Source organism: Salminus brasiliensis, chromosome 2 (genome assembly GCF_030463535.1).
Source record: "Salminus brasiliensis chromosome 2, fSalBra1.hap2, whole genome shotgun sequence".
Lineage (NCBI taxonomy): Eukaryota > Metazoa > Chordata > Actinopteri > Characiformes > Bryconidae > Salminus > Salminus brasiliensis.
In genome coordinates this window covers 40,870,459-40,880,932 of record NC_132879.1, presented here as the reverse complement: position 1 = coordinate 40,880,932, position 10,474 = coordinate 40,870,459, and the positions used below count along the sequence as shown (strand labels likewise).

The following is a 10,474-nucleotide window of genomic DNA, read 5'->3' as shown; positions in this document are numbered from 1 at the left end:
CGTAATGGAATAAAGACATACAGAAGCAACAACCAATGAGAGTTTAGTAAATCCTTCAGCACTTTATTGACATGCCCAAAGCCCAGTCACACATTCTGCAGTTTAAGTTCTTGGCGAACCACATAAAGCCAAGAATCCCTAACAGAAAGACCCGCCTCCAAGTGACATTCTTTATTACTACGGACTACTTTGGTCAAAAAGTCAATCTTTGACTTATTTCCACATCTTTAATCTTTAAAGCTGTAAAAATTAAGTATTGAGAAAATGTGGACAAGTATCATTACCTAATAACAGTCATAAAGAGGCAATATTTTTTTCAGCATGATAACTATGGTGTTTGAACAGGCTGTGTAAAAACTCTGAAGTACTGAAACTATTACTTATAAAATGTAGGGGGGGGGGAGGTGACAAGACAACATCTCAATACAAGACTCATATGAACATGTTGGAGTTCAAAATTTTACTTTAGGTTTTATAACACATTGTAAACATCAGTTAAACAGATGGTATGTTTTAAACCAGTATGCAATATATGCATCCTGTTCAGGTTACATATGGAAGTCAGTCTTATGCGGTTATTCCTTGTTCTGTCCAATGTCAAACATCAAGGATAAAGTATCGAGTCTAGCATAATACAAGATCTTCGCTCATCTTCAAATTCTGTCCCGTGTATGGTCACTTAAAAAGACAATGTTATCTGTGGAGAGAGAAGAAAGAATCCTACATGCTTGAGTACAGACAAAATAACTACACAATAAGTGGTTTCAGATAATAAAAAAACATGCATAACAAATGAGAACCTGAAAAAAGGTTCTGTAAAAACTAACTAAGCCACAGAACATTATTTCAAAAGACTAAGGGTAATGTTATTTGGAAAAAATGTGAGGGGAGTCTGTTACTCTTACTCTGCTCTTATGGATAAGTCATCAATGTGCATTAGCCTTAGAAACGGCTTTGTATATACATTTTGATAATTTCTTTCGGAATGCTTTATAAACACTGCCTGCATGTTTAAGCCTACTTGAGCCTGCATGCATGTTTGAGGCCCCTTTGCTTGAAGGTTCTATTAATCACATTTGACTGAACAAGCTTGGGTGTATTTAAACTGATCCCAATTCAAGCAACTAAATTTGGTTAACTGATACCCTAGGGGGCAGTTACTTTATAAAGAAAGGTCTAGTTGGATTTGGTTAAACCTTTACCTTACGTGAAACAATGGCAAGGTCTGAGAGTTAGCTAGTGTGTTAGATGGTAACTGAACAGTTGATTTACATAGTTAACTCTGGCACTAGTCACCAATTTTTAAGATGGGTTACAAGAGGAATGAGTCATGTGGACAGCCAGGTAAGTGTCCAGCATTTACTTGGGGCAGTGATCAACAAAACAAGCTGGTGGAGGAAGTTTGATGCTCTAGGCAATGTTCTGCCGAGAAGCCCTGGGTCCAGGCATTTCTGTGGATATTAATTTGAGATGTGCCACCTTCATAAGAGAGTCCTCTACCATGAGGAAATACTACTCAAGAAGTGTTCCAGGATGACATTTCGGTAGTTGACATCGAAATAACATCCACATGCTTGCCCAGACATCAGGATTGATCAGCAGAGAATTGGCCACGGGTCAAACTCCCTCCACCTGCTTGTCTTTTATTCTCTACAGTACATCCAGCTTTAAATAACTCAAGTAAAGGTCTTGATTAAACACTACATTTCCAGCCACCCATTAAGTTAAAAAAATGGACTAATCTGATCAGCCTTCTTCCAAAGTTTTAAAAGTGTCGTTTCAACGCCACCCTTATAGGTGCATTTGAAAGTAGGGATCTCACGAGCCGATCCAGGCATTTTTAAATGGATCAGGTATAGGCTTTTAAGGCTCTGATACACTTCCGAACCTTAGGTTCGCTGTAGCAGGGGGATCTGCCATCCTCTAGGCTCTGTTAATAGACATAATCCTTAGCTGCTGCTGCAAGCAACATTATTTGAACTGATAAGTGATGCAAAGTGAACAGTTAGCAGCCAAAATAAAAGCTCAAGTTAGCTTCTTAGGCTAACTTTGCATTTCACCTTAAATAACATTGATTTCCAGAAAACCACAATCCTTTTTTTGGTTCTTTTCCAGCTCTGAACGGCGCATTCAGAATCGACAAAGAGGCTAATGCACACGCACACAGTGATCTGACCCCAAAGCAGGAAAGGAACTGAAAGCTGAATGGTCAGGTAGGTCAGTCAGATTGTACTGTAAGATATTAAACACTATAGAGTTTAAAACAGTTTAAAAAGTTGCTCCAAACAAAGTAGACCAGATTAGAATTTAGTCTGATTACAGAAACCCAATTTGTGGGGCTGTATTATTTATAGAAACACAAAGATCGGATCTGAGTCAGCCAATAGTCTGCATTAAGAGGCTCGGATTGGGTCAGATTGAAAAAACTTCCCTATTTACATTCCTATTTAAAAGTGTACCATTATTAGCATGCACACTCTCACTGGTCCCATGCTAACAAGGGACTGATGCAGTGAGAGTTGTAACACATTCCTGTACAATTCTTTTCTGTAATTTCTGCAAATCTTTTCTGTAAGTTCTGTAATTTGTGACACTGAGGTGAACATGGCATGTCCCTAGTCAGACAACTGTCAGTAAGTACTGCTCATTGCAGCTGACTGGGAGCACCACACAGTCCTTGCCATTTTAGAGATGCTCTCATCAAAGTCCCTTGTTTATTATAATCAACATTAAACATTAAAAAAATGTACTATACAGAGGCACTTTGCAGTACTGCAGTCTGTAGTCAGTCTACTTCTCTGCATACTTTATTAGCCTCCTTTCTCCCCATTTGTCAATAACCAAGACCTCACAGGACCTCCACTCTCATTCTCAGCAGTGCAGGTATACTGACATGGTGGTGGAGTGTTAGTGTGTGTTGTGCTGGTACGAGTGGATCAAACATAGCAGTGCTGCTGGAGTGTTTAAACACTGTCCATTCTTTTAGACTTCACCTTGTAGCTGTAAAGTGAGAGACAAAAGCTTATCTGTCTATTATCTTTCATCAGCGGTCACAGTATGCTGCCCACAGGCTGCTGTTGGCTGGATCTTTCTGGTTGGTGGTTCAGTAGTGACGCTAAGGCGTTTGAAACATCAGCAGCACTGCAGCGTCTGAACCACTCACACCAGAGCAACACGCACCAACGCCACCACCACATGCTGAAAATTATCCAATATATTGACTCAATAACCGCTCTGTGGTGGTCCCGTGGAGTCCATACCATTGAAGGAGACTAACAAGGTATGCGGGGAAACAGATGGAACACAGTCTAGCAGTCATATGTGCAATAAATATACAGTGTGTCTATACGCATTGTGTCTGAGAGGCATGCAAGACGCTGATGTGATATCTAACCTGCAATAATGGTGGTGGCCTGCCGCCTGACATTGTTTTTGTCCACATACTCTCCATAGTCCAGCTTCCCCTCAACAAGAATTCGAGACCTGAAGAGTTTTGATTAAATTAATATAATGAAACCCAGCCACTATGGATGATAACTGCTTAAAAAAAAAAAAAACAACCCACACAACTAAACACAAGGTGGTAGAAATACACTATATGGACCAAAGTGGGACAACTGGCATAACGTCTCTACAAGGACTAGACAAGCTGTGTGTGTATGCATATGAACCTCTAGACGCTTTTTTTTTTTTTTTTTTTTTAAGAATGGGGTGTCCGCAAACATTTGGCCACAAAAATCATTGGTGTGATCCTTGAACATCAGTTACTTATGTCCAATTATACTATATTTTCAATGCATTGGGAAGTGTGTGATAATACTGACTAGTACTGGGAACTGGCAGGAAAGCAATTTAAATGTACAATACAACACAGAGCACTTACCCTTTCTTTACATACTGATAGGCCACATCTCTTAGACCAGGCTTGAACACAGAGATTCTGTGCCATGTTGTCTTCTGGCTGATATCGCCTGCAAAGCCAATATGTATACAAACAGTCACATTTTTCCACTGATTTATTCCAACCAATACAGGTGGTCCTAGAATGTCAAACTGCATTTCCTTTGCATAGTTTAACACATTTTAAACACAGAAATGACATACTATGAACCTCAAAACACTGATGTGTCTGCAGAATTCAAAAAACATAAAGCCATCTTGACACTCAACAATTTATACACAACCAGACCACAAGCAGGTGAAGCAGATAAAATACTTCAGGAGACTACTGTTGACTGGAGAACAGCACCTCCTCGCCAGACACCAACCAATTTCCTGTGTCAGTGTCCGCAAACTCAAAACAGTGAAAGCCAAGGAAGAAAAACAGGGATCTGTGCCACCCCACTGGCTTTTACCATCTCTTCTCTCAATAGTCTATTGTTTTAAAAAACTGGACTACCTCAGCTGATCGACTGGAGCTAAACAAACATCAACAAGAAAAAAAAATACTGCTCATTTCCCACTGTAGGTTTTCACCCAAAAAATAATTTTTAGTTATGAATTTTAGTAACAATCAACAGACCAGCAATGACCAGAACATGCAAGATCAAAGGATATTGTAAGATCTTTGGCTAAACTTTCGCTTTAAAATCAAGTCAAAAACTTTGTCACATTCACTTGCCTGTCAGGACATTCAATGCAGTATAATGCTTGTTGTGAAGCTTAAGTAATCACTCTACAGCAGGATAGCACTATAGATGAGGCTTTCTCCTCTAAACAGGAGTAATTTCAGCCTCAGTTAGCTGGCACACTGTCTTTGCCATAGTGTTTAGTCTGCTACAATATCTAAGCTTAGTTGGCTGGCTGGCTACAGAACCACTGCATAACCCATTGCATTATGACTCAGTTTAACACCAGTTGCTCACCAGTGCTCTTTCAGATACCTTTTTGTTTCCTTCAAAACTTAACAGCAGTTATAAAGAACAGGAGCAGTACAGTGTTGTACTAAGCTGAACTGTAGCCAAGTTAGCTAAGCAAAGGGCTAGTTAGCCAAGCTAAGTGAGTGGGCTTCAAATCCAAAACCACAGGAAAAACAAATTCTGCTTTATCCTTCCAACATGAGTTGGAATTATCATCTAAAAGTTTAAGTGAGGTTTAAGTGACATTTCTGTCAGCCAATCTTAAACATGCTCTGTGGTGAGCAGAATGTTATAATAACTAATCTTATACTAACCAGCTTCTTTCCTTCTTCCTAATCCACAGCGGTTTTTAAAGGTTTACCTTATGTATTAGATTATTAATTTAAAAATGTGCAGCACCACCCATGGCAAACAGTTTTCCCATCTAGCACACGTTTAGGTAACATTAAGGTAAAATGAACCACATGGCTGAAATTCTCACCTGTATTTACAGGCTCTCCCTCTCCAGAGCGCCACATTTCATTAGTTGCCACAGAAAAGATAGTGACTGGGTTTCTACCCTCTACCTGTCTCATAACAGGGTCCTGTCCCACTCGACCCAGCAACTGTACTCTGTTTATTGCTGTGAGAACAAGAGAGGGGAAAAAGGAGAGCAAGAGAAGTTTGAACTTTTTATACAGAAGATCTTTGAATGAACCCATATCCTACATGTTTCCATTCATTTTACTTTTAACTCCATTTTAAGACTTTTTTATAAAACAAAAATCTTCTGACTCTTCAGCATTTTTACATTTCATTTCTAAAGAGGATGCTTGTCAATGCTCCTTTTATGCATTACATAAATAAGCTGCTGTTATGATTGGGTGTGCTGCAAAGTGCCTCCAATAAAAAGCAATACAAGCTGACCATATGAATAGGCAGATTAAAACTGCTGTGAGCCCAAAGGTGGATATTAGTAAATATGCTTGTTGACAAAACATGCCATTTTTTGCTGCTTAGTTTATATTTATGCACTGGAGAGTGAACAGTGTATTTTCTAATGCTAACACAATGTTTACACTGCATTTACAGTGTAAGCTGTTCATAGTTTATAAAGAGTGTACTTACATCTTTCCAGGATGAGACTGGAATCTGTGTAATTTTGTCTGACGATCTGTCTGAATAACTGTAAAATAAATATAATTATAAATAACAAACAAATAGAAAGTGGCCTAGACACACCATGTGTTAAATAACTTAATACGTACCTGGGGCCCTCTTCGAAGCATTTTGTATTTATGACCGGATTTTCTTTGTTGACTCTATATAGCTAACTTCCGATTCTACGAGAAAGGGATTACAATCAAGAAACCAAAAGGCACTCTGTTTTATAGCACAATAAAAACATCACACGAGTAACCGGTCCATGTAGGAGCCTAGTGGTATACATATTCTAGACCCTTTTTAAAAATTATATCTATATCCATTAGAATAAAATTGAATTGGCAAGACCATGTTGTTAAGAAGATCTGATCAGAAAACTAGATTGTAAATGATATAAAGGCAACAGATGACTAATAATATAACAGCAAGTGCTATAACTCTTAGATCACAAACTACGACATTGTATTACGATATTAAAAAAAAAAAGTTTAGCTCAGCTTTGGCTAGAGCGTTCCCATACCTGCTCAATTAGTGGACCAACGTGACACAAAAAAAGATTTTTTAAAATGTTCCACGTGCTTTATTTTAGAATTCACCTGCCTCGTTTCAGTCCAGTAAAACTTTTCCCGCCATTCTGTTACGGTTCATAATAGCTACTCACATACAGGATTCCACGTTTTCGTAAACCGCACTTTGATGACCCTTTTAGTGGGGTGTTTAAAACAAACCGAGAGTCATGTGCAGCGAAATACAACTTCCACAGCCGCTAACCTTGATCCAAAAAGCACGAAACAAGCTCAGGCGCATGCAGGTCCGTTCTTAAAAACGTTCCCCATTAAAAGGCAGGGGAGAATTGAGTAGTTCCGACATGATGCCCGCTTTGCACCACACTACAATACTTTTATGACGCTGCCTGGTGTGTATTACACATGTGTATGTTTCTACAACTCTGCATTATACACGTGCACAAACATTGGAATTACATACAAACGCATTAATTGTACTGATATGTTACGTTTGTCGGCGGCTGGGTTGAAACTAGCTAAATGACGTTTCTCAATCTCTCGATCTCAACCCGCTCTCTACTCACTTCGTCTATTCCGTTTGGCTGTGTTTGCGCGTTCACGCGGAGAGCTTGCCACAGTAATAGTTCGAATCCATTGCAGGTGTCGCGAAATTCTCCCTTCGCCAGTGTTTTGTCGCTTAAGGGGCGTGTCTGGCTCCAACACAGGACGCTAAGGAACGTGTCAATCATGAGGTCGTGGATTTCAAATAAATATCATCTCAAGTAGAGCGACCCCGTAAGCTTGGTTATATAAAACTATTTTAGTATTAGTTACATTATGCACGGCTAAAAAAAGAGAATTGTCCTTCACGTCCATTTCGTGCAGACGGAACTATGTAGGCACACACTGGTTGTGCACGGACAACGGATTGGTCAGCACCGCGTGTAATTTGCATAAGGTTGAGGCCAGCTTCACTGTCGTTCACTTCCATTTATTTCGGGGTGTCCTTGAACCTGTAATAAAGGTATCTCGGAGCCGTATTAGATTATGGAACGGCCCATGTTCTCTTCTACAAAAATAGGCTTTCTCTAATTTGATCAACAAGCTTAACAATTAAAAAAACGTTCGAACTGAATTCGAACAGAAAGCTGTCTAAGCTCCGCCTTTTCACTGCCACTACTGGTCTGCTTGTACCTGCGTCTATATGCAGCCATTGGTCAAACTGGTTAGTCAGCTTGACTTTATCTGACTTTTGAATTTAATTTATGTATTTCTTTATTTTTTAATTAGCATGAAAATAAAAATGTAATGTAAAAGATGGTAAAATGTTGCTTTTATATTATTTTATGTGTGAGACACTCTGAAATGATTTGGCCATATAGGCTATAAAGGCTCATTTTAGTCTTGGTAAATGCTTATGTATTAATGTTCAAATTATTAAATTAAATAAAAAATACAAATTAATACAATTAATTAATACAAATTATCCTGATTTTTTAGAGATGTTTAACTCCCCCCTACCCTCACACATATGCATTGGCATGATTTAATATCTTAGGCCTACTTGAAGCCCCTCAGTTAAAACATCCTAACCACAATGTGAAGCTTTAAGAAATTTGACAGTATGAATGAAAACAGTTCATTCAACCACTGGCACCATACATTCTTAGTCTGACAATATGGTGATAGTGTCTATCTTCAGACTAGTGTGAAGAAATACAGTTTTACTGTCACTTTTTAAATATAATCTTAATCAGTACACTCAAATATAGAAGAATGTTATATGTTTAAAGATGCAGCAAATTACTTTTACAGTCTTTTAATGGCATCTCCAACAGTGAATGTTTCCTAAATTTATCTTCTAATCTTTTATAGTTATGCTCAAGACTTGGTGATGTCTTGCCTCTTTTATGGTCCCCAAGTGGTTGTTTTCTTTTTACCATCTTTTCTTGGTACCTATAAAATTTCAGATGTCTGAATGAGTGTAGTCTACACTGTTGAGCTGTGCTTTTGCAATGCTAATCAGAACAACATCTGGCGTTGTGTGATTTCACTTGCTTGTTTCATTAAATTACTTCTGGATGTTTGTGTTTGTCTTGAGAAGTTCAATTGGCAATCATCCAGCATCTCTTTAAATAAGTAGCAGTGTTGTCTAAATGAAAGATCTTCATGGAAGCCTGAAGCAAAACAAGTGATCAGTCACTTCATTTGAATTGATAAAGTATTATCTTTAAAAAAATGAGTCCAGACATCACAGCCAAAATTTCTGAAATCCACTTATTTTCTGTATTCGCCTAGTATAAAACAGGGTGCCAGTGTCTGAAAGCTGTATATTTTCCTTCATAATGCTACTTTTATTAAAGATTTATGTGTCCTGATTAAGATTATATTAATAAAGTGCCAGTGCAAAACTGTATTTCCCAGTAACAGTAAGTATAAATTTTTCTCCTTTATATATTATTATTACAGTTATTAATTTGAGTTACTTTTAATAAGCCTTTAAATTTATGTAAACAATTTAAATAGTTATGCCAGTTGTCCTATGTTAGAGGGGTACTGGACAAAGATATTTATAGTATTATTGTCAGGTCCGCGTCGCCGCGCCCGCCCCGGGGGCGGTTTCGGTCCGCAGGCTCATTGGGACTTTTAAGTTGATGTTTAGTTGATTTCCTGGTTCACGGACTTTCAGTTCTGTATTCACGTTCACGTCACCTCACCATGGACTTTTATGTTGACAGCCATCTCATGTATCACGCCATGTTTTCTGTTGTGTTCACGTGTGTTTTGATTTGGTTCGCCTGAGGCTGGGGTATTTAGGGACCGAACGCGAACTTCCCGTTGCCGTGAATTTGCGGTTTCTGAGCCGACCTGGAGTGTTTGCGTCTGTCTAAGTAATCTAGTGTTTAGTTAGGTTTTCACGAGGACGTCTGAGAGAGCCCGTCATGTTATCCCGGTTCATGAGTGTACTACTGCTCTGTTTGCTTCTGAGTCGCCTCGAGGGTACGACGACTGATCCATAAGCTTCGGGTCACGTCTTGTAAGTTTAGTTGCGCCTGACGAGCACGGTTTTCGTTATTCCCTTTCTTTTTACTGGCACTGCCAGTGTTTTTAGTTTCTAGTGTTATCTCCCTGTTTTGTTAACCCGCTCACGCCTAGCTCCCTGGGTATCCACCAGCCTCAGGTGGCTTTCTTGTTTTGCCCCGTTTGCTTTGTCACGTTTATTTTCTGTTACCAGTTTTACCCAGTACTTTGCTGCCGCTTCTGGTTTATGTTTATCCCCTGTTTTGTTCATTAAAATCTTGCGTTGCACCGTCCCTGCGAGTGTTCCCCAGTGATTGTCAGACCTAGCCAGTCATGACAATTATCCATGATTTTAAATTTTAAATTAGATCCTGATCCAATACTGATAATTACAGGTAGTTTGGATGCATTGAAAAATTTGCATTTAATACACATCCGGTTTTGAAATTAAATGTTCTGATAGCAGCAAAAAGTCTTATTTTTTATGTAAGTATATGAGTAGATTGTGTATTTGTTTTAATACAAATAAACAAATTGAGCATAAAAAGGAAACCACACACTACGGTACATTTAAGTGCCTAAACATTACAAATTTCCTCTAATGATTTGAAAATCTGCAAGTAAAGAGGAGTTTAGGGCTTCTGGAGAACCAGGCTGAGCAGCTGAGAGATGAGACGTTGTGCTGGCTCACTGACTGGGTAGCAAGGGGGTAACTTTTCTTGTAGTCTTGACTGGCTTACAAAATACCCAAAAAAGAGAATGTGCTTATATATGCTTTTTATGTAGTTATGTCTGAACAACCATAAAGGAAATAAACAATATATTCTGCTACAATGTCAACATATAACAGTTCCTTAGAAACTGTTTAAAATAATTTGATACAATTTGAGAACCACCTGTTGAGTCTGGTAAACCACAAATTGAGCCTAAGCATTTAGTACACTT

General features: G+C 38.6%; 1 protein-coding gene across 3 annotated transcripts; it reads right to left on the bottom strand.

Annotated features, from left to right (window-relative positions):
- Positions 1-36: 36 nt before the first annotated feature.
- Positions 37-7,418, bottom strand: ssbp1 (single-stranded DNA binding protein 1). 3 transcript variants are annotated; one of them, XM_072672736.1, is made up of 7 exons: positions 7,093-7,418; positions 6,107-6,181; positions 5,967-6,024; positions 5,341-5,481; positions 3,884-3,971; positions 3,395-3,483; positions 37-697 (listed from the first exon to the last, which is right to left on the bottom strand). In XM_072672736.1, the coding sequence occupies exons 2-7, from the start codon at positions 6,125-6,127 to the stop codon at positions 654-656; spliced, it is 441 nt and encodes a 146-aa protein (XP_072528837.1). In that variant the 5' UTR covers positions 6,128-6,181; positions 7,093-7,418; the 3' UTR covers positions 37-653. The 3 variants fall into 3 exon arrangements, with proteins under 3 accessions (XP_072528837.1, XP_072528836.1, XP_072528838.1); XM_072672735.1 differs by lacking the exon at positions 7,093-7,418 and adding an exon at positions 6,523-7,083; XM_072672737.1 differs by lacking the exon at positions 7,093-7,418 and adding an exon at positions 6,603-7,083.
- Between the last annotated feature and the right edge of the window lie 3,056 nt (positions 7,419-10,474).

Coding starts and splice junctions, on each gene's coding strand:
- ssbp1 (XM_072672736.1), bottom strand. CDS start 6,127: ATGCTTCGAAGAGGGCCCCAG. Junction 6,025..6,106: donor TGCTTCGAAGAGGGCCCCAG/GTACGTATTAAG, acceptor TTTATTTTACAG/TTATTCAGACAGATCGTCAG. Junction 3,972..5,340: donor GGGAGAGCCTGTAAATACAG/GTGAGAATTTCA, acceptor TTGGCTTTGCAG/GCGATATCAGCCAGAAGACA.